The sequence below is a fragment of the Terrapene carolina genome, unplaced genomic scaffold, assembly GCF_002925995.2.
Source record: "Terrapene carolina triunguis isolate 2854851 unplaced genomic scaffold, T_m_triunguis-2.0 Scaffold69, whole genome shotgun sequence".
NCBI lineage: Eukaryota > Metazoa > Chordata > Testudines > Emydidae > Terrapene > Terrapene triunguis.
This window is the reverse complement of record NW_020664420.1, coordinates 36,677,006-36,702,102: the sequence shown is the minus strand read 5'-3', so window position 1 is coordinate 36,702,102 and position 25,097 is coordinate 36,677,006. Positions and strand designations below refer to the sequence as shown.

Below are 25,097 nucleotides of genomic sequence, written 5' to 3'. Positions count from 1 at the left end.
TTTCCCATCCATGCGCGGAATGAATTTTATGTGCATCAAATTATTGAGGTAATGTGCGGATGTGCGCCACCAGTAGAAACAAAAAACATAGATATAATATACATTTTAAAAAAGTTACCATACAGATAATTACTTCAGCCAGGATGGGTTAGGCATTGTAGAACTCACTACTCAAAGATTTAAATTTAATCGTAGGAGAGAAATAAAAATTATGAAATGCATAGACCAGTCAAAAAACTCAAACAATAGCACATTGAAAGAATAAAATTACAGAGAATATGTGTGTATTGCAGGAAGTGTCAAGAAATAACAATAATAATACAAGTATATGTTGGGAGGTGAATGTGAAAGACTGAGACGTACACTGTGTGTGAGACAGAGACGCGTTACTGCTTTATGTATGTTGCCCTTTTAAGTAGATCGGCACTCAAGGCAGCCACAGCAGCAGCCACCAACAAGCTCCCGCCGACCCACTCTTGAGCCCTGTCACGTTCCCCCCCGCTCTGTGGAGAGGGGTTGTGGGGGGAGGGGGACACCCTAACAGCACACCTCGTCTCTTCTCCCCCTCCCCCCACCCCGCTCTGCATAGCAAGCAGGAGGCTCCTGGGAGCAGCTCCAAGTCAGAAGGCAGGAGCAGCATGGCAGAGGGGGAGGGGCACCTGAAGTGCATTGCACTTGATAGCCTGCTGGGCAGCTGCGGCAGCTTAGAGGGAACTTAGAACGGTAAGGGATTTTACTTGAAGTATTTCCTTGTGCCAAAGGAGGACGGAGAGTGGAGACCAATCTTAGATCCAAGACTTCTAAAACAAGTTCAGAAAGTCTCAAAAGTTCAGGATGGTGACTCTGGCAGCTGAAATTCCCTCACTGGAGAAAGGGGATTGGTTTTCGGCTCTCGACCTACAAGATGCCTATTTCCATATAATACTATACCCATCACACAGGAAATACCTACACTTCACTATAGGTCAGGATCATTTCTAATCTCGAGCGTTTCCCTTTGGTCTTTCCTCGGCCCCAGTGTGTTGTCAAAAGTCCTGGCAGTAGCAGCTGTTTATATCCGACAAGAAGTGTCCTGTACTTCGATGACTGGCTACTCAAGGGCCGCTCCTATGAAGTGGTGCTATCTTCCACCCAGACGGTCCTTGCCTGTTCCAGGAGTTGAGTCTGCAGCTGAATGTAAAAAAGTCCCCATTAACCCCTGTATGGAAGATACAGTTTGTAGGGACATATTTGGATTTGTTGACAGCCAGAGCTTACCATCTCTTAGATTCATAATCTTGTCAGGTCTGTACAGGCAATTCAGGGGAGCCCTCAAACCACAATAAAAAACTGTCTTCAGTTCCTGGGACACATAGCAGCTTGCATCTTTGTGACCAATCATGCAAGGCTACATCTTTGCTGCTTCTAGGGTTGGCTCAGAATGACCTATTCTCCAGTCAGACACATCTTGGACAGAAAGGTGACAGTTCCTCTACAAGTGAAGAACTCCTTAGATTGGTGAAAGGATCAACTCAACATCTGTGCAGGGCGTTCCTTTCTGTTGCCCAACCCCATAAATGACTTTAACATCAGATGCATCACTGTTGGGATGGGGAACCCACCTCAACACCTTCATGACTCAGGGCAAATGGACAACTCAAGAAATCAATCTTCACATCAGTCTGCTGGAGCTCAGGGCTGTCAGGAACACTTGCCTTCATTTCTTACCCCTCATCAGGGCAAATGAATCAGGGTCATGATGGACAATATATCCTGCATCCTCTATATCAACAAGCAGGGAGGGGCAAGATCCCCCTCCCTGTGTGCCAAAGGCATGAAACTCTGGAACTGGTGTGTAGCTCATCAGTTCCAAATTTTAGCACTCTGCCTCCCCACGTATTCAGAATGCCACAGTTGATGTCCTCAGCAGACGCTTTTCACAGGATTACGAATGGGACACTCAAGTGCTCCACAGTATATTCCTAAAATAGGGACTGCCAGAGATGAATGTCAATACCTCCTCCAGGAACAGGCAGTGTCCTCTTTTCTGCTCAAGCAGGCGTCTGGGCCACCACTCCTTGGGAGATGCCTTTTTTGGAAGAAGGGTCTGTTCTATGCATTTTCTCCAACACCACTGATACTAAGGGTGATGAACAAGGACAGAGAGAGTTATCCTTATAGTGCCAACATGGCCAAAACAAGCTTGGTATGCTTACCTGCTTCACCTATATGTCCAACCATCATTCAAGCTCCCAATTGTTCCTCATCTCCTGTTACAGGTTGTGGGTCGTGCTTCATCCCAGCCTAGTGGTTCTCCACCTCAAGGCATGACTCCTCGATGGTTCACGGACCTAGAATCCTCCTGCTCTCTCAGTAAGTACAAGAGGTGTTACTGAGTAGTAGAAAGAGATCAACCTGCACTACTTACCTGCAGAAATGGAAGAGATTCTTCCACTGGTGTTGTCATTGCTGCCTCCTGCCTGCATCGGTGCCACTTTGTCATCTTGGATTATCTATTGGATCTAAAGAAATCAGGGTTATGAGTTAGTTCAGTTAAGGTCCATTTGGCCGCAATATCAGCCTTTCATTCTCTGGTAGAAGGATTCTCCATATTTGCTCACCCAGAATAGTCTAGGTTTACTAAGGGTTTGGGGACAGATTAGAAATGTCCACAGATTAGGAACCTACCTTGACCTGGGACCTCAACCTGGTACTCGGTTATCTTATGAGACCTCCATTCGAACGCTAGTAACCTGTTCTCTGTTGCATTTATCTGTGAAGATGGCCTTCTTAGCAGCTATCACGTCGGCCCATAGGGTCAGAGAGATTGGAGCCATGAAGGCAGATTTCTCCCAACCCCTCTTTATGGTGTTCTTTAAGGGCATGTTCTCCTTACATCCACACCCTAAATTCTTACCTAATATTCTATTAAAGTTCCATCTTAATCAACCCATTCATATACAGGTATTTTACCTGAAGCCACGTAGTTCACTACAGGAATCCTGTTTACATATCCTGGGTGTTAGCAGGGTATTATCCTTCTATCTGGATATGACCAAGTAATTTAGGAAGTCACGTCGGCTCTTCATTTCCTTTGCGGATAGATTCATGGGGTTCTCAATCTCTACTCAGACTATCAAGATGGATACTTGGATGTATTATCACTTGTTATGATGCTGTGGGCGTTCTCCCTCTCCCTCCCCACCCCGGCAACATCTGTGGCATTACTGAAGAACGTACCAGTATCTAAAATATATAGGGCTGCTACGTGGACTTCAATACATATGTTTTTGAAACATTGTGCCCTGATTCATGTTGTCAGATCTGCTGCGGCACTTGGTTCTGCAGTACTATCTTCAGTTCTGGACTCTATTCTGAAGCCCCCTCCTCCATCTGGTGATACTGCTCAGAAATCACCTGAAGTGGAGCACCCATAAGGATGCTACTCAGACAAGAAAAAGAGGTTACTCACTTCGTGCAGTAACCATTGTTTTTTGAGATGTGTCACTATGGGTGCTCCACTACCCAGCCTCCTTGCCCTCTGCTTTGGATTATTCCTTAGGGGACGTTTGGGTGGGAAAGGAACTGAGGGTGCTTTGCCTGCATGCCCGTATATAGTCTCTGTATCTGGCATGAGGTGGTATTAGGCGCTTTTGTGGGCCTAGTAGACACTAAGTGAAAATCTCCAATCAAAGGCTCAAGAGGCACATGAGCACCTGAAGTGGCACACCCATAGGGACACAACCTCTTGAAGAACTGCAGTTACTGCACAAAGTGAGTAACCTCTTTTTTATTGTCTGAAACAAACAGCCATTGTACTAGGGAGTTGGATTTATAAGAGAAAAATCAAGAGGGGAGGCCATTAGAAAGAGAGAGGCTGAAAGTGTGAAAATGACTTTCTGGGAGCACATCCTGGAACAAGTGAACAGCTGTAAAGATCCTGAAATATTCCTTGCTCGGGGAACTTATTCCTTATCATAGGCAGGCTGGGAAAACAGTTGGCCAATGAAGCTGTCTTAGGCACCAGGAGTAATGATTTCCTATCCCCCGTCATGGGCCTGCTTGGATTTCCACACAATCAGTGAAAAACCACTAGTGCAAGAGGAAACCATACATTTTCACTAAGATAGTGCCTCACCTCCCCAATGAGTCCTGATAAAGTAAGTGAGATTTTGTAGAGTAAGGTGCTATTCAGTAAGAATATCACAAGCTGGATCAAAGATTTCAAACTCTCCTGGGAAGTAACAGATGGCCCTCAATCCTGATAGATTAGATTATATATATATTTAAAAAAAAACTGTTTAAAAGAACATTAAAGTTGCAAAGTCAAGAACTCAGAAGTTTGGAAATGCCAGAATTAAGGATGCTTTTGCAACCTTAATTTGGACCCCTTATGTGTATGTATTATAATACTGTCTTTAACTACAAGATCTCATAATTTTTTCACCGGACCTCTGCCTCATTCAGTGCATGGGATGGACGGTTCTCACTGAATGGATAGTTAGTCAATATTACTTTTTATCCTTATGGCTTCATGCATTATTTACTGCACACTATCCAAATCTTGCATTGAATGTCAAATTTTTAATTTCTCATGGACTTTTTTCTCATCACACTCATCACTTTAGTATTTGGAGTGCTTCATGAACATTGGTCATTTTTTCTTCACACACCTGTGAGGTCATGTGATTTTAAAGCTGGGGAACTGAGACACAGAGAATAAGGACAGAATTGACCGTTGTCCACTAATTTTGAGTGCTCAGTTTGAGACTCTAGGACTTGATTTTTTTCAGAGTATTTGGCATCAGATAGCATTTTATATGCTTGAAGCAGAGTGCCCATTGACCTCAGTTGCAGTTCAGTGCTTAACACTTCTGCAAATCAAGCCTCTCTCCCAACCTCTTTCCCTCTTCTTCCTCAGGATATTTCCTTCTCCTCCATACTGCCTGGATTCCAGCAAGTGGAATGTTTGAGATCAAAGAAGACACGGCCGCCGTACTCTGTTCTAGTGTCCAGGGAACCCTGGCAGTTGGGAGGAACAATTACAGGAAAGGCCTTGCTCAGTATGGCTGACACAGAGCTCTATGGGGGAGGAGCATGCTTAGTGGAGGTGAAATATTTAAAAAGTTTTGTAAATACCCCTTAACCTCTACTGAGCACCTACAAAAGGTGATGTTCAGAGGCTTATAACTTGGCCAAATTTTTGGGTGGATTTTCATGATGACAGGCAAAGATCTCTCTGTTCCCAGGGTGATCTCCCCTCCCTCCACCCCCCCCCCCCCCCCCCCCCCCCCCCGGTCAAATATGAAGTCCCAGCTCCAATGTGTGAGTGCTCTAGATCAAGGTCTCACAAGAAATTTTTGGTGGTCTTGGAGTGCGGCCACCAATTCTTGCTGGTGACCACTCTGACAATTTTTCCTAAAATACTTAATTAACTTCAAGAAAAATAAATAAATATGCACACATACATGTCCAAATTAATTTATTTATGTAGGTTTTTATTGCAGGCTCAATAATAAAAATAATGTTCAGTTGTGATCATCTACTCTAACCTCCTGTATAACACAGGCAATAAAACTTCCGCAGAATAATTTATTTTGAGCTAAAGGAGGTCTTTAAAAAAAATCCAATCTTGATTTAAAAATTTCCAGTGATGTAGAATTTACCACAACTCTTGGTAAATTGGTTAATTATACTCACTGTTAAAATTTGGCAAAGTTATAAGCAACTGAAAACTGGTTCTTTTAATGGAAAGTGTTAGGCAAACTTAACTATAGGTAGTGTGGCCATCTCTGCCTATAACAGTGTTACTGTAGAGTACAAACCCATGCAAGAAATTTTTTTTAATGAATTGTATTTAAATATGAATGCAAAGTACAATGGAAGTTAGAAAATCAACATATGTTCATTTTTGCTAGTATTAATCAAGTAGTTTTATTAAGTGACAAAGGCTGAAAAGGTTGACCAGATTTTTGTTAGAAAAAGTGAAGATAACTTGTAAACTTGAGGTTTGTGGGGTTTTTTTTTTTAAGAAATAGAAGCACAATTTGATATCACTGTAGAAATTAGCCCAGTGATTTAAAGAGAGATAACCTGTTACTATAGAATCCATTTAAAAAAAAAGCCTGCTCTTTGGAGCTATTCCCATATGCTTTTTGAAACAAAACTGTAAAATGCAAATAGCATGCATCTTTAGCTAAGTCTGCTAATATTTAATTTCTAAATTAAAGAGCACTGAAACAAAGACTTTGATTTCTTACAGTGATACCATCATTTATTTTCGCATCTTAACTTTAAGCATTCCTATTTTAATTAGCATATAATCAGCACTTCTTACAACCAAAGAAAGGGCAACTGTACTAAAAATAAAAGCTGAACATTTAGTCATCTTTTCATGTTTGCGTCTTTTATCTTAGACCTTGAATTACTCTCTCTCTCTCTCTTCAGGGCTTTATTTAAGTTTAATAACTTTTAAAATTGGGGTAAACGGAAGTGGATAATTTGTAAATTCAGTCCTGCTCAAGTAACATCAGAGCAACATTCTAATGAGCACCTCAAATTTAAAAGGTCTTATTTTAATAGTTCCAAATCAGAGTTTTTATTTAGATATAAAGAAATAGCGCCTAAAATATTAGACTGGGTCATTTCTTGATCACTAGAAAGTGAGCTCACTATAGGTTTTATGCTAATTGTTTACTTGCCTGACTCATTAGAAACATCTTTCATTTTTGTTGTTTCAAATTGTTTTGATTGTCAGCTCTTAAGTGAAACGCCTTTTTTGGTGCATTTGTCTGAGGAATTATCTGTAAGTATAGTAACCTTTGTCATTTTCTTTCTCTGATTTCTCTTTTCTCCTCACCGTACTAGTCACAACTTAAACTATATTAGCTTAGAAATGCAGTACCTTGCCCAAAAAGTTACAATGATCTTTAAACCAAGGTAATAGGTTCGAGAGAGAACAAAACAGAGATTAACTAACATTAAAAAAGTCTCAGCTTCTGAAAGTCATTTATCACATTCTAAATTTATTGTTGTTGTCTGCAAAGTTTAGTTTATAGGAAGCTTTTGCTGCCTAGTGCCTTTATTTTATGGATAAATAGAGGATTCAAGTTTCCAGTCCTATTAATCAGGCATTTCATGACCAATGAAATGATTAAAAATTTAAAGTGTTAGTATATACCAATAGCAACTGCTATAGCTAAAGTTGAGAAGGGTATTCCATTATAAACCTACATTCTTCTTTGAGTATTGCCTGCATGTATTTCCATGTGGGTGTCTGCTCTTTGAAATTTTTCAGATAACATTGCCAGTTGAGGCTGGACACAAACTCTGCCTACCTCTGTGCCCACCACTATCCCCACTGGTCCTCTTCGAGGAGAATGTAGCATTTTCCCTTTTTTATTTCTATTGTAAAGGATTTTCCTTTCTTCTTAAAGTTCAAGAATTAGTGTGAGGCTTCTGCTGTATTTTTGGTCTTCATTAGACATTTTGATTTCTTTGTTTTCTTGACTTAATTGAGCCTTCCTAACACCACTGTAGGTGTCAGTTGATTTGACCTCAGCCATCAATCAACAATCTTTGATGATGCCTGTGATGGTGCCTTGTCTGTAATGGATGAGCATACTCAGTGCCTCTTCCCCCTTAGGGAGGGGCATAATCCAACTGGAGTTTGGCTAAGTTTACAATATTGTGAGAACTTCCTGTAATTAATGTGAGGTAACTGTGTGTGTGTGTGTGTGTGTGTAATGTAACACAGTAAGTGTAATGTCTAAAGAGCCATTTTTTCCATCAGTTCTTTAAATGACATGTCAGAAATGACTCTTGGAAAATAAGGTGCAGGTGCAGAAATGTAGATACAATAGCATCCATGTTTGTGTGTGCCGTCACCAGTTACACATGCAAATTTGGAATTTGCACTTGCGAGTTGCCAGTTGTCTACCTGAATACATAATTATCTAATTTTGCTTGAATGCTAGCAGTCATTGCTCACGTCAATTAAAATGGAGTTGCATGAGCAGTTGTGCACTTTCAACTTTTTGAAAAGTCAGTGAGTTGGGCTACATCTGTAATGGTGTCAAGTATCAGAAGGGTAGCTGTGTTAGTCTGGATCTGTAAAAAGCAACAGAGAGTCCTGTGGCACCTTTAAGACTAACAGATGTATTGGAGTATAAGCTTTTGTGGGTGAATGCCCACTTCGTCGGATGCATGGGGATGCATCCGACGAAGTGGGCATTCACCCACGAAAGCTTATACTCCAATACATCTGTTAGTCTTAAAGGTGCCACAGGACTCTCTGATCTGTAATGGTGTTAGACTTGGCTAGTAGCTGCTACCTATATATGCTCTGGTAGTCAACAACAGTGTTAACACAATTGTTTAGGTTTTGTGTTTTTATTCAAAAGTTAAATTAGATTCTATATGATAACTGCTTAAACAATTTTACTTTTTAATGCTTAGTGCTGTTTGTAAAATATTACAGTATGCCTTTATAAGTTGATATTTGGAATGTATACCTTATAGATAATATTTTGTCTCTACAGGAGATCTGTATTGCAAAGCATAATGAAAAGTTCCAGCAGCGCCATCAGAGTGAAGAGAAATACAGAATGCATCATACTGTGCAGCTAGTGAGTTTATGCTCTGTTATTGAAATTAGCCTTTGATTCATTTTTTATATCCCTCGCCATGCATTAATTAGAGCAGTGTTTTCAGATGGATTACTATTTTGAACAGTTGGCATATAACCTGGAAACTTTGGACGAAGATGAGTAAGTAGAAGTTCATGATAAGATATCTTCTATTTTTGAAAGTAAAACTGATGCTGTTAAACTAATGACTCCCGCACAATATTGGGGGTTATTTATTCTCTTTTACTATAGATCAGGGGTCTCAAACTCAAATGAACATGAGGGCCACATGTGGATTAGTACATTAGTCCAAGGGCCCGCATTACTGACACCTCCCCCCCCCCCTCGGCCCCGCTCCCACTCCACCCCTTCCATGAGGCCCTGCCCCTGCCCCGCCTCTTCCCACCCCTTCCCCAAAATCCCCACCCCAACTCCACCCCCTCCCTGCCCCCAGGGGGTACAGGAGGGGTGTGGGGTGTAGTGGGGGCTCAGGGCAGGGAGTTGGGGTGTGAGGTGCAGGAGGGGTGAGGGGTGCAGCAGGGGTCAGGGTGCGGCAGGGGGCTCAGGGCAGGGGATTGGGGTGCAGGAGGGGTGCGGGGTGCAGCAGGGGGTTCAGGGCAGGGGGTCGGGGTGTAGGGTGCGGCAGGGGGCTCAGGCCAGGGGGTTGGGTGCAGGAGGGGTGTGGGGTGCGGTGGGGGTCAGGGTGCAGGGTACAGCAGGGGGTTGGGGTGCAGGAGGGGTGCGGCAGGGGGCTCAGGACTGGGGGTTGGGGTGCAAGAGGGGTGCGGCAAAGGGTTCAGGGCAGGGGGTCTGGGTGCAGGATGCGGCAGGGGGTCGGCTGCAGGAGGGGTTCGGGGTGGGCTCTGGCCCGGCGCACACTGGGGGCAGGGCAGGCTCAAGGGTCTGTGTGTTGCTGTTGCTTCAGGCACCGCCTCCAGCAACGGCAGACAATCGTTTTATGCCTTTTTTCCGGGGTCCTGTCCACCGGACCTGCTCTCCCAGCCGGCATTACTGCGCAGTCGCACCTACCCCAGCCTACCCCTTGCTCCCATGGCTCATGAAGCCTGGACAGTAGTAAGGAGCAGTTCAACTTGTGGAATGACAAATCCAGAACGAAGGATTGCACTCTATGGTCCACATTAATATTATTTCATAGACCTAGATAGCATTAGTCCCTATAAAAGACATCATGAAAATTTCCCCCCACCCCTAACAAAAATGTTAATTTATCAGAGCAGCTGAAAGGGTAAGGAACTCGGGACTGTAACTGAGAGAGCGCTTCCATATTATTTAACTCAGAATTGATATAATTCAAAGTAAAATTTAACAGCGTGGTCTGTTCTAAGACTAAAAATGCAGGCGAGTAGTCAGAAAAAGGAACAGTGACCTGTTTCCGCCCGGTTTCGAACTGGTGACATTTCATGTGTTAGGTGAACATGATAACCACTACACTACGGGGCTTCTCTTCTTTTGCCACAGACTTTGCTGAATGCACAGGAATGTTTTCTCTAGCTACAGAAGCTACCTAATGCAATGTCTATATCTATGGCCTTCCTGCCCACAAAGTGGTCATGCCCCCGCCCAAGGCTGACACAGTGACCTGGCTCGGGCAGGATCGATAGCAAGGCATAATACTTTTGCCGTTAAGCAAGCACAGCAATTCTTTCCTGGCTCTGCCACTGAATGCCTCCATGCGTTACGCTCTGCCCTATCAGTGCGGGAGGACTGCTTGAGCTCGGAAAACATGTCATCACGAGTGTGGTTTTTTTGCCTTCTAATCTGCGATAACCTCAGGGATGAAGATGATAGGGGGAACGTAGACACATTCTGGGGGGACTGCATGGTCACCAGTGCTGCTGAGTTTGCCACGCTGGCCAAACAGGAAATGAAATTCTAAAGTTCCCGGGGCTTTTCATGTGTAACTGGCTAGTGCATCTGAGTTCAAAGTGCTGTCCAGAGCAGTCACAATGGAGCACTCTGGGATAGCTCCTGGAGGCCAATACCGTCGAATTGCGTCCACACTACCCCAAATTCGACCCGGCGATGTCGATTTCAGCGCTAATCCCTTCGTCAGGGGAGGAGTACAGAAATTGATTTTAAGAGCCCTTTAAGTCGAAAAAAACGGCTTAGTCGTGTGGATGGGTGCAGGGTTAAATTGATGTAACGTTGTTAAATTCAACCTAAACTTGTAGCGTAGACCAGGGCTGTGTCTGTGTAGAGAGCTTTTAAAAGAAATTACACCCTTGAGAGTAACCGCCTGTGGGGAGCATTTTTCTCTTAAATTAAGACAAAATTATATTGTTTCCCAAAATTACAGTAAGTTCACTCTTAGTATCTTATTAGATACTAAAACTGTTTATGTATGAGCAAAACAATTTGTTTAAGGGCAGGTGGGACTTGTCCAGTTATTAATAAAAACCAGTCAGTTTTATAGATGGCCATAGTAAACAATCTAAGTTAAATCCTCGGAAATCAACAAAAATATGTAAATTAGCTATTTAGAAGAAGCCATGTAAGGAGCTGTCTTGAAACAGACCAGGTACAAATATCAACAATCTTAAATCCACTATTCTTCTGTTTACCAATGTTTAGCCCCTGTCTCCTCTCTGAGAATACATGGTTTAACCATCTTGTAATTAACAGGAAAAACTGTTAATATTTTAAGTTACAGCAGCATTTTTACATCCCAATAAAATCATTAAAAGAGTTTTAAATCTAATCACTTGGCAATGTTTTAGTTAATGTTCTCTCACCAAACCATGCTGAAATCTTGGTGAGGTTTTCATGGGGTTGTTTCTTCTTGAGTCTTCTCTTTCGTAGCTGTCTGTGGTAGCTTGCTTGTAGAGATGGACAGGATGAATTATATTGAGTACCATGTTTGAGCAGGGTAGCAGAGGGTGTGTTTTATACCCTTCTTCCTATTTTCATAAAATTATAGGAAAAGGTATCTCTTTCAGATTTATTTAGATTCAAAGTTGGTTGCTGTCACCCCTTCACTGTTAGATTACTTCCATGGGTTGTCCTTAGAAGGCCTCTTCATCTTATGACTATGTAGTTTATTAATGTATAAAGGTATTGGAGTTCAGCAGGAAATGAAATTGTTTCCAGAAACTCTTCCTGTTTTTATAGAAAAGTTTTTTTGTTTTGTTTTGTTTTTGTTTTTTGGGGGGTTTTTTTGTTCTCAAAACAAAGTCTTTGGCTTAAAACAGTTATTAATGAAGTTGTTGATTCTATGTGACAATTTTTAGAAAGATGATGATTCTTGTCGTCTTGAGTTGGGTGTGAGAATTCCTTGAGTACTGCCATTAATTAATTATTTTCCCCCCTGAATATAAATAGCCTATACTTTAATAGCTTCTTACATTAGTGATTAGTTAGCAAGGTCCATCTTGGTACATAAAGCATTTTACCATTTATGTAGCAATGATATTAGGAGCTTAGCATTTGGTTAACGTATTTGCAAGTATACATCTCACAAACATTTAAGAAATAAAAAAAGGCTTAAAATATTTGCAACTACAAATGTTTTTCCTGGTGTTTTAAAGAGTAGCCGAGGTTTTTCATAGTATAAACTCTTAGGGGTAATAAACATGGGTTCATGGTTAAGGAGTTGTTATCTTCCTGGCATTTGCTTGTCGTTGGGAGACAAACAGAAACCTCGTGGAATTTCTTTGATTAGACTGAACATTTTGTGACATATTAAGTTTAGCTAGTTATGTATTATAATTTTCATGTATTGTGGCTATAACCTACTTGTAGCCATGTCTTATTAGTCAGTAAAGATGCAGACAAGTTTGTAATGACCTATCATCAAAAAATTATAATTTAATATCATTTTCCATCAATATTGAGGTCTCTCTGGTAGAGTATCTTAAGTAAATTGCAAGAAACAGGTATTTTTCTTCCAGTTAGGCAAGACTGGCAAATTATGGTGGTCTAGGAATATGAAGTAGTATCACTGCTATTAACTGCTGAAAGGTTGTTTTGCAAAAAGCAGTGAAATAATGTAACTTGGAAAAGCATAGGAAGGATTTCTTTTATATTTAAACAGCCAGTGAATCTTGTCTTGTAGTCTAGTTACATTAGGGCAGTGGTTCCCAAACTTTAACAACCTGTGAACCCCTTTCACTAAAATGTCAAGTCTCGCGAACCCCCTCTTAAAAATGAATATTTCCAGGGATTTTCTCCTTTACCTGAGTATAAATTATAAAAGCAGTGATCTTGGAAATATAAAATTTGTTTTTATGACATGCTTATTACACACTATTTATTATAAATTACTATTTATCATTACAGTATTTTTATTAGATTATGAAAAGGGCAACATTCTTCCAAGATCTCACTTTCATAGCTTATCACTTTGAATAAGCCTGTTATAAGACAAGGCTCCTATGTTTCATCAAGGAGTATCAGATATGAAACAGCATGAAGGTATTTAAGAAGCCAACTCAAAGAGTTCTTCCTACACAAGCATTCAGGTCTTGAGCAGTCCAGGCAAACAACGCACGTTACAACAAAGCTTAAACTTGTTCTTCATAATAATTTTAAAAACAAGATTAGCTGCCTATTTAATTTTAAAAACAGCAAAAAATATCCATCTCCCTTTCCATTTCTTATAAGGAGTCTTGAAGTTTAAATCTCCTCAGTGTGATAGATATGTTTGCTTTGATCTGCTTAGCTCTTGGAAGTCCAGGGGCTCCGTGCTGCTGGTCTCGTGCTGCCTGGGGTCCCTAAGGACAGCTCTGTCTGCCATTAGGGAATTTTTTCCCGAGAACCCTCTGTAACATTTCGTGAACCCTCAGGGGTTCACGAACCCCAGTTTGGGAACCACTGCATTAGGGTTTGCAGCTGTATTTAAGTTGGGCACCAACTGCAGTTAGTCAAAGGCTGTTTATAACACTGTATCCATCCATCCCTGATACTTGTCACTCAGAAACCCATCTAGAATTGGCAGTGAGTGGTGCTATCTGAACAATAGCTTTCCACCATGTTAATTCCAGCCATGCCAAACAACCGAACCTAATGTGGGTTGGTGAATCCACTTGCTTACAAACTTTGTCAAAATTATATTTCAGTCACATTGGCATGTCCACAGTTACCATCCTCCATAGCAATGTGTAACTGGACATTGAGAATCCTGGGTAACTATCTCATACTGCCTCAGCAACAGATGTTAGGGATGACATTATAGGCACTTTCCAAAAAGTCACTTTTTACCTAGTATTAAATAAAACAATATGTAGTCCCACAATCTCTCAGCTGTATACTTCATGGCATTGTTCCCCCCCCCCCATCACAGAGGCTGTATTAGCTGTTTAAATTGCCATATTTCTGACACCATTCCTGTTAGATGAGGTGATTTTTCAAAATTCCTTGTAGGTCTTGGACACTTGTTTATATTTAAATATTTATATTTAGTAATAATACTTGGGACAGAGATGCACCACAATCCAAATTGTCTCTTCACTGTCAAACGTTGATTACAGTGGTAAAAGTGGACACATTTTATATCATACATGTATGATAAACTTGTCCTGAGATCATGTTTCATAATTTGCATCATGAAAGGGCTGCATGTGAAATATCACATATGAATTTATATAATCTTTCAAGAAATTGCAAAAATATTAAATTTCACTCTGACAGTGAAAACTGATAGTTTTATTCAGCTTTTACTATAAAGAAAAGGACTCTGGTATGTCAAGTAAATTAATTTAATGTTTTATTCAGCATATCCTGACATACTGAAATCAGTTTTCCTTGTGTTTCTTGAAAGCTACAATAAGCTTTAAAGAGCTTAACAGTGTTGCCATCTCACATGATTTTATCACAAGTTTCTCACTACTTGCTGTTTTTTTCCATAAATCCCTAGCTACTAGAGTCAGTGATTATGTGAGAATCTCTGCATTCACATCACAATCCATCTGGTCCACAAGCACTTTCTGAGGTTGATGGTAGGAAACCATTATTGACAATACAGGGTTCTACCATTTGGACTGTCAGCAGCTCCCAAGGTATTCACAAAGTGCCTAACTGTCGTAGCAGCCTACCTCAGAATAATGGGTACCCAGCTATTCTCGTACTTGGATCACTGCGTAAGTTTGGGGGACATCACAAAAAGTGGAGGAAAACAGTCAACATATCCTTCAGTTATTCTGTCATCTGGACCTATTAACAAACAAAGAAAAATCTGTATTGATCGTCTCTCAGAGAATAGAACTCACTGGAACTGTATTAGACTCCACCATAGTTAGCTCCAGAAAGGTTCTAAATAATGGTCCAGTTATATAATTCCTCTCCCCCTCGCCCCCCTTCCCAAGCCTACCAACTGACCTCTGTCAGAATGTGTGTCCGGTGGCTAGGCCTCATGGCATCATGCATCTTTGTCTCCCAACATATGAGATTTCATCTGAGAAATGTGCAGGGCTGATTGGGATCAGTATACTGACCAAGCAAATATCACCTGCATGTGTTAGTATACATCCCAACCAATCACCGAATTGGTGGGTGGACGTCACAGATACTTGTAAGGGAGTCTCCTTTGCCTCAGCTCCTCCATCAAAGATTCTTGTAACAGACGGTTCTGCGCTCGACTGGGGAGCCCACATTGGCAGATAAACAGTTGAGTGAGTTTGGTCCGCTTGGGATGAGTCCCTCCACATAAACATACAGGAGTTAATGGCCATCTACAAACCTCTGAGGTTTTTCTTCACAAAATAAAAGGCCTTACTATTCAAGTAACGATGGACAACACAACCACTGTGTTTTATAAATATAAACAAGGAGCAAGATCCTTCCTCCTTATGCAGAGAGCTGGTAAGATAGTAGAATTTCTCTATCCTCCATGACATTACCTTGACCTCTATGCACTTCCCTGGGATCCACAGTGTGCTAGCAGACACTGTAAGCAGATGATTTGTAAATGGTCACAAGAGTTCCATAAAACATGAAGACATTCACACTATCCCCTCAGAAGGGGTTTCACTTGCATGGTCCTGTTCACAACAAAAGACAACAGAGTATCATTAGTTCTGTTCAATGGAAGGATAAAAAGCCCAGGAGCCAAATAAGATGCATTTCTAGTCCCGAATCTTAGGCCTATTCTACGCATACCCCTGCTTCCTCTCCTGCCAAGGATAATAAAGCAGATCAAGCAAGAATCAGCCAGATTATTTCTGATAATCCCAGCGCACCCGAGGCAGACCTTCAGAGCCTCTTGATGTGACCACCCATAACCTTGCCTCTAATTTTGGATCTGATCTCTCAGAATCTTGCGAGGCTTCATCTGGCGGCATGTATGCTGAATGGTTAACTTCCTCAGGGGGCGGGGGAGGTGTTACTCTGACATGCAGAACTAATACACAGTAGAAAGTATTCTACCAGGTCTACATACCCAGTAAAATCGAAGAGATTTTTCAAATCGGCGCTACAACATCTGTCACCATCAAAATCTCAGATTCTTACTATTCATGACTACTTACCACACCGTAACAAATTAGGGCTTTGATTAAGCTCTCTGCAAATACCCTTAGCAGCCATCTCATCCCCCTGTACTTGGATCCTCAGTGTTCTTTCACCCAGTGGTGAAGAGATTTATGAAAGGTTTAACAAAGTTTTTCCTCCAGTAAAAGACCCTGTTACAGTTTGGGATTTAAATTTAGTTCTGTTAGGGCTTGTGTGCTAACGCGTCAAACCCTGGGTCACACACTCTTTTCCAGCGCAGACTTCCGGGCTCAGGCTGCAGCCCAAACTGTAGGACCTGCGAGGTGGAATGGTTCCAGAGCTTGGGCTGCAGCCTGAGCCTGGAAGTCTGCACTGTAATGAAACAGCACTGGCAGCCCAAGTCAGCTGGCACAGGCCAGCCGTGGGTTTTTCTTCACAGTGTAGACATATCTTAGTGACTACCTGTGAAAAATGTGGTTTATGTGACTTGTCTAGCATCACACAGGAACTTCATGACAGAGGCAGGGATAGAATCCAGGTCAACATTCAGCTGCCTTAGCCATAAGACTGTTCTTTCTCTTACTGCAGTCCCCTGCCTCAGCTTCCCTCTTCCTCTACAAGTGAGGCAGGGGATCCTATCAATAGTCTCCTTCACTATATAACCCTGAGTCATTCCCAGAACATGTCCATCCTGTGCAATGAACAAGGCAGGGGCCTGTGGAAAAAACAGTATGTGATCCTGTAATTAAAGACTATATCATACTGCATAAGTAAAAGGGGGCTGAATCTTAATTCTGGCATATCTTAACTTTTGACTGTTTGACTTTTCAGCTTTAATGCTCTGTTAATGTAATTTTTGCATGTAATTTCCTCTGTGTTTAAAAAAGCAAACCAGAAAAAATCAAATGCCATCATGTGGCTTATATTGATGTCCATGTGGGTCGTCAGAGTTGGAACTTCTAGATCCATCACGCAGAACTCTGCCATTTGAGCTTCTGGAATAACTAAGAGCAGTAGTAGGTTGTTATCCTCTATGTGGACACACTGGAGAGGGATGAGAGACACTTTGCCAGGGGGTTTCCCAGACATTGCTGACAGCAGAGAAATAGTGAAACTCAGGAATCTTGGGTTCTGTTCCAGGCTTTGGAAGGAGTATTTTCTTGTGGGCACAGACACCCCTCTCTCTCACCTCACCCCTCCTCATCTCACCCCAAACTTGATGCCTTCTATCCCAGTCCTGTCTCTTTCCTGCCTGGGGCTCCTTGCCCTACACCTTGCTGTCCCAGTCTGTCTCCACTCCTAACGGTTTTCATCCCATTCTCAATCTCAATCTCCCTGCCCAGCCAGTCCCAATTCTCCTGTGCAGCCTAGCTCGTTGGCTGATCTCAGTGTCCTCTCCATCCCTGGAAAAGTGGTTCCCAACCCCTCATCCTCATTTCCCCCATTGGCTCCCAGACTCCTTCCTCCCACCAAATCCCAGTGACAGTTTCTATTCCTCTCACTTCCTCCCTTTCTCCTCCATTCCAAATTGATCCTTTGCATTTCTTCCTCTCCCCCACCTCCAGTCTGGCTCTTGTCCCCTGTGCTTTCAAGTCAGGTGGCTTCCTCCTCCATGCTGCGTGGGTACCAGACAAGGGGCATTATTGAGAGTATAGAAGAGAGAAGCCCCCCGTTGTCATTTTTGCTGCCCAGCCCCACTCCAGCCAAGAATAGCAGCAGTTGCAAGGAAGGTTCAGCTCTGCCCCTGTAATTCTGGTGGAGTATGCTCCGTGCAGATGTATGCGCAGTCTGGTCAGTACTAAGAACTGAGAGGCTCGAGCATGCTTGGTGAATATTTAGGGAGTTTAGTTACTAAAATCTAAATCTCTAGAATTTGTGCAGTTTATTTTCATAGACTTATAACTTGGCCAAATTTGGATCGATTTTCTCCAGGATGGCAAAAGCATCTCTCTCACACAAAGGCCAATCCCTGCCAAATTTCAGGCACCCACTCCAAAGCCTGGCACTAACACTTTTCATAGACAGAGTTGCCAGAATCTTTTAACATGGGCAAAATAATATTTTTCCCTTGCCTAGTTCTCAAAAATGACTAAACTGTTCTGACTAAAACACCAACAAATTCAGCATGAGGTAGATATCTAGTATGGAAAACTTCAGCACAAATGGTAAAAGTTTGGCAAAGTTTTTTACAAATAACTGAAAACAAGGTCTTATAATGGGAGGTGTTGGCCAACCTTCAAAAAGGCAGCGCCACCAGTTCCACCTGTAATATTTGTATGAATTAATTGGTATTTCTGTTTGTGCTTGCGTTGTCTTTTGGCAGTCACATATTGAGGGATAGCATATTGGGGTTGGGATTGAGGGAGTTGAACTGCTTCTTCTCATACAAAATTTTGCAATATGTATGCAAATACTTTTATCGGGGGGAGGAGAACGGGACCAAACCTATTTTTATCTTTAATTTGACTGCAAATGGGTTTTAAAAGAATTCCTTTACACCAGAAAAAGTGAACCATTAAATTGATTCACTTTTCACAAGCGTATAGACTGGCATTTTAATGTGTAGACTGGGCACGTATCAATGTAACTAATAGTTTTCTGTTTGCTCATTTTTCTTAACCACCTAAATTCAGTTCTAAACATATGAAAGCAGGGGACCAATAGTCCAATCTGAGCCAAGGATGACATTGGCAATGCTGTGCAATCTTTCCCACACTTCTGTTAATGTAGTTCAGCCAGCATTTGCACTCCTGCTTTTCTAGTAGTGGACATCTAGAGCCGGGGGGTAGCTCAGTGGTTTGAGCATTGGCCTGCTAAACCCAGGGTTGTGAGTTCAATCCTTGAGGGGGGCCACTTAGGGATCTGGGGCAAAATCAGTACTTGGTCCTGCTAGTGAAGGCAGGGGGCTGGACTCAATGACCTTTCAGGGTCCCTTCCTGTTCTAGGAGATAGGATATCTCCATATATTATATTAATTATATTATATTATATTAATTATATTATATTATATTATTATTAAGAATGTGTTTTGCTGAATTTTGTTGGCAAATTAAGATTATTTATTTTTAGATCAGTTTTGTAGCAGAATAAATTTGAAACCTGAGGTCTCATTAGGGAGTCTTTAAATCCATTTAATCTTCCAACTGCACTAATTCCTTACAGGTAACCTGTTTCATAGTCAGAACGTGAATGCCAAAGCACACTTGATTTTTTTAAGCAATTACTTTTTTAGTTGAGTTTAATTACTTAATAACATAGGATCTTCCAAACTGGATCGAACAGTGGCCCATTGAGTCCTATATGTTATCTCTGACAGTGACTAATATTGGCTGCTTCAGAGAGAGAGAATCTGCAGTAAGCAGTTATGGGATAACTAGTCCCCAGGGGAGTATACTTCTAGCTCCCAAAAATTAAAGGTTGGTTTATGCCCTGAAGTTTGAGAGTTTATACACCTTTCAAAATTCTTGGAATCATAGAATATCAGGGTTAGAAAGGACCTTAGGAGGTCATCTAGTCCCAACCCCCTGCTCAAAGCAGGACCAATCCCCAGACAGATTTTTGCTGCAGATCCCTAAATGGCCCCCTCAAGGATTGAGTTCACAACCCTGGGTTTAGCAGGCCAATGCTCAAACCACTGAGCTATCCCTCTTGTTTAGTTTACTTTTATAACTCAGGATATTCTTGTTATTCATATACATATCTAATCTTGATAAGAGTAAAATCCTGATAAGCTCTTGACCTCAACAATACCTTGAATTGGAATTCTTATGATGAATGTTGTTCTATACATAGTAACTGATGTGTTTTTGATGTCCTTTCTTAGAAGCAAGATCAGCTGCAAGATGAAGAGGAAAGAAAGAGCTCCTGGGTTAGTCAGGAGCGACAGAAAACACTGGACAGACTTCGCACGTTTAAACAGGTAACAGAAGAAATGACCACTTTTCACCATCGTGTAGCATTTATTTTTAAAAATACGCTTCAGTTATATTCCGGTAATATCCTGAGAGAGATCTGTTCTTCTTTAAATACTTAAAGCATTCATTTTGGGAATAGATGTTAAAATTCCCATAGCCTAAGACTTAAGAGGAAATAAAGTACAGCATTAGATAAAGTTCTTTGGATGTATTGCAGCATAGTTCTGTGCTTAAACTCCATCTTTCTCAGTTTCTCTTCTTAGTTACTTAATATTTACAGGAAAATAATCAGGAGCTGAAGCAGAGTCTTTCCTTTCCTTATAGATATAATCCAGGTGCTGTTTTATACATGTATTGGATCATGTGACCTGTTGTTATTTGCATTACCATAGTTCCTAAAAGTCCCTGTCTCAAAGAGCTTACAGCCTAATACCAGACAAGAGACAACAGATGGATCCAGACGAGAGGACAAGGAAATGACACAATGTTAACTCCTTTTAATGGTTCCTGGCCTATGCATCTAAGACTGAACAAGTAATAAAATTGGAGAATTTCTGTTATTAGCAAGAAATCTTGTTTAGTAGTGATATAAAAATGAGTCTTTCCACCCGAATTGCTTGCAAGGCTGCTGGAAACTTACAGCTTCTATATACTAGTAAATTCACACGTTGAAGCAATGGGATATTAATCAAGTCATTAACGGCTACATTATGTATAGTATAGCCATATGGATAGGATCTGTGTAGCTTTGTAAAAATGTTATGTTTTAAGTCATTTGTGGTAATTTAAAAAAAAACACAACACATTGGGCCCAGTTTTCAAAAGCAGCCTTTAATTTCACCTTCAACAGTTTGTATGAACAGTTGCAATTTGCAAGGACACAAACTGGGGGGGCAAATGTAGAAGCCAGATTAAGACCACTTTGAAAGCTCATCTTTGACAAAAAATTCTAGTATTTGGAGTGCCAGTAGAAGAGAACTACTGAAAAGTGTTGAAGGTTTTCTTGTTGTCTGAGTAAGTAGTACAATGCTGCATTTGAGACCAGCTCATCGGACCTGATGGCCTGAACATGCTCCAGTGCAACTCACTGGCCTGTTTTATGGGGGGAGAAGGAAGATTGTATTTTTTTATGTTCCAGGAACCATTAATTTAGATGAAGAGTCTGGTTCTTGGAGAAATATGATGTCTGTCCATTTGCATCCCTGAGTTGACTTAAGCACAAAGATTGAGTTGACCAAGACCGCACAGTGAGACAGTGGATCACCCTTGATTAGAACGTAGGATCTTTCTGCCATTCTGGTCTTTGCTGTAACCAGTAGTTACATAAAGAGGAGAGAAGATGACTGGGATAATCCCAGTGGTGCAGCATTTATAACCTTTTGAGGAATGTGCATGTCTATCACCACCTGGTATGAATTAGGGGAGGAGAAGGTGAAGGCTTGCAATATGTGGAAGTCATAATCTGGGAATGATGGATTTACATGTTTGCAAAACGTTGAACTATGACATTTCTTATATATCTATATCTATATATATCATGGTACACCACTGTGCTGCCATATGCTGGCACATTTTATTGGAATGTGTTTTTGAAAATGTACTGCAGTGCAAGAGACCTCCTATGTAATTCCAGTGCAATATAAAAGCAAAGTAAAGAACAAAAATATTAAAGTGAGTTTCCTTGTCACAAAGGCAAAATCACCTGATCACAGTTCTTTAGTTTCTAGTATAGTATATTGCATACACGTATCTAATTTTAAATAACTGTTTCCTTTTAGCGGTACCCTGGGCAAGTAATACTTAAATCAACCAGACTGCGACTGGCTCATGCAAGAAGTAGTAGTACACCCAGCTCAGTGCCCTGTGTAGATCAACCTCAATCTCTACCAGTAACCACACAGATCCAAAAGAAAACTGAGGAGGTGGAATCAGGAAAAGTAATCCAGCCTTTCCAAACCCAGGAGCCCAGAAGCTTAGAACAACTTGAAGATAGTTTGTTACCTCCCAATGGCATTACCTCTGAACTGTCTCATCATGCTACTCCTCCACTTCTTGCCAGTAATGAGCTTCAACCAGATACTGTTACTGTAGTTCCACTTCTGCCTCCTTTGCCACCACCACCGCCGCCACCACCGCCACCTCTGCCTATCAAGGAAGATTCTACTGAATCCTTAGAGAAAAGTGACAGCCCTGTTAAACAGGAGAGTGAGGATACAGGAGTCCCACAGTCCACCACTGTCCCATCAGCACATCTTTTTGATAGCAGTCAGTTAGTCAGTGCCAAGAAGAAACTTAAGAAGACAGATCTAGAGGGTTTACAAAGGAGGAGAGGTAATATTTTTGTTTATATTTATTTAAACATAATTAACTGCTAAGGAATGTACTTGTCATTTTGTTTCCCCCTTTTTTGATTGCTGTGTAGAAAAGGGTATGTTGGATTTTATGTATAATTAGTAATGCAACACTTGTTCTAATGCCCTCGACTGAAAAGTTTGGTGAACTCATGTGGTGGGAATTTGTACTGTAGTGTATGCTGTTGATTCAGTTATATATAGCTCCACATAAACTGCAAATTGCACTTGAGGATGCAGTCAGTTTTTCAGTTGACAGACATTACATAACAGACGTCTTTAGATAAGATATGGGTGCAAAAACTTCAGTTGCAGTACTTACCTTATCTGTCTCACCCTGCCACCTTTGTGTATCCTTTCTCTTTCCACCAACCCAGTTGGTGTTGGCAGCTTTGAATAACCACCACAGATTGCTAGTTAGAAATTTAAATAAACATTGAAACATAGGTGATGAATTTTAAAATTTTAGTACTTAATTTTCATTGTTTCCTCTGGGAAGCATGGGAAAATAGTCTTTCCATACCAACTTGGGATGGAATCCTTGCTCCAAGAAGTCAATAGGAGTCTTCTCATTGACTTAAATAGAGCCAGGATTTCACACTTTGTACTTTTCATTTAGCAAAGTTTGTTTTCTAAAATACCTACCCTTTTGGCTCTGTGCCAATACTGTGATTTAATTAACCTTAACTAAAAGTGTGCTGAGAAATAGTCACATGTAAGTGAAGCTCCTTTTGTGCCTCATGCACAGAGCTATAGTAGTGACTCCATGGAGCCTTTATTTGCAACCCTTATTATTATCACCTAACTTCTTCAAAAAAAAAAAAAATCTTCTTTTGAAATTTCTTGTGGTGAATGAGACCACAGGCTATTTTGAGTCTGAAGTAGATTCAACAGTCCATTTTTTTGACTCGCATGACAGACATTTTTGTTTTCAAAAAGTGTTCTCCAGATTTGTCCATGACCCAGATCTGTAAAGTTCAAACAGATGGTAAGTTAAGTCTGAATGAAACTTATGCATTTGACCAACTTATACATTTTGGGTACAAATCTTTAATTATCTTCATTGTCAAAATTCCGTAGAGTTGCAAGAACTTCTAAATCTCCCTAGACACAAAGGTGTTGTCAGGTGTCTGACATCATGGGCATGTCAGCACAAACTCTTCTTGAGGTTGATCGGTGTGTGGCAAAGGTGAATATTACTGTTATATTGATGCTTGTAACTTCTTCTACCATCCACAAAAAAATTCTCTACTATTGTAAGCACACAAAGGCTCTGATCCTGCAAGGATGTCTGTGTGTGGAGACCCATGCATCTGGACAGCTTTCTATTGAAGTCAGCTGTACCCCAGAGCTCTGCCTACATGAAACTCCATGCATGATTGGGGTCTAATATACCCATGTGTTTCTAGGTGGGATGATCCTTACTCTCTAGAATTCTGTTTTACATTGATTTTAGGGATTGCAAAATCTGTGTGAAATGAAGAGTATAATTACGTTTGTTTAGTATTAATATGGAATTACACTAATGCCTCGGCAGTTAATTCTGTGAGTTTCTGTAACTTTGTCTGTTTTTAACTCCCTTTTTGGATTTTTCCAAAAACGTCTTTTGGCCTGAAATTCCTAGTGGTCGGTCTGAAACTAGAAAGGAAACTTTTGGGACAATTGAAGTATATTAGTCCAGCTTAAAGCAGTTTTTTCAATGTTTGGAAAATGTCCTCAACATTTTGATGCATTCAAACTGCTTGGCACACAAAGGTACAACAAATGTGTATATATAGGATCAGTTCTCTTAAGTTAGGTTTAAACATATTTCAGCTACTTTTGGTCAAACTCCGGGAGCATTATTGGGTCTCGTAAGACACTCACAGCCAGATTTAGGGGCAAGTGATCGCCTGGGGTACCAGGCTCAGGGTGCTGTTTTTGTTGTTAGTGACAAAAGGAAAAATAGAATGATTGAAGTAAAATGTTTCAGGTATTCTGTATGTGGATTTGTTTTTCACTAACCTCCTAGAATGTTCTGGACCTTTCTAGAATCTTGTGGAACCTTGCAGACTTCCTGAAAACTACCTAGAATGTTGTCAGCCGTGCCCTTGTGGGTTTACAAGTGGAGGGGAGGATGCCGAAGATATTCCTCACCTGGGGTGCCATTTGGTCTAGGTCGGCCCTGAAGACACTTACAGGTGTCACCCGGTGAAAAATATGAGAGTTGATAGAGCTTGTAACCGCTGTCAGTTATTCACTAAGAGAAGTGCAGCAGTTACAATATATGCACCATAGGACTTTATTAGTTATAAATTTTGCTTCTAGCCCTCTCTTGGTGAACTCAGTTGCTGAGTACTGTGCACAAGTGTGGACAAGAAGCTGCCATACTCAATTTGTGGATAGTCAGCTGAATCAGACCATGCAAATCATCATGGGAACTTTAAAATCAGCACCTCTGCTGTAGCTTTCAGTATTTGCAAACATCACACCTTCAGCCACTAAGATAGAGCTACAGCACAAGAACTTAATTGTGCCAAAGGCTACCCAGAACTTCCCATCCAGCCAGGTTATGGATAACGTACCCCAACAACACCTGAAATCGCAAAAACCACTGTGGATCACATCTGACCATCTCATGTCTCTGGATCCGGCCAGGGAATGGCAAAGTGACTGGACCGCATTTACCATTCCAAACAAGCACAGTATTACTGACTCAACAAGCCGCCCTCCCATTTCAACCCTCCACACAGACTTTAGATCACACTGAACCGCACCTGAACAATCATTAAAGGTGCAGCTAT

General features: G+C 41.1%; 1 protein-coding gene across 1 annotated transcript in view; it reads left to right on the top strand.

The window, feature by feature from the left end:
- JMY (junction mediating and regulatory protein, p53 cofactor) overlaps positions 1-25,097 on the top strand; it is a 142,051-nt gene that overhangs the window by 101,883 nt on the left and 15,071 nt on the right. Inside the window, exons 7-9 of the mRNA XM_026649129.2 lie at positions 8,520-8,606; positions 19,873-19,968; positions 21,742-22,294. Coding sequence (XP_026504914.1) covers positions 8,520-8,606; positions 19,873-19,968; positions 21,742-22,294 — 736 coding nt within the window. The remainder of the gene's footprint in view (positions 1-8,519; positions 8,607-19,872; positions 19,969-21,741; positions 22,295-25,097) is intronic.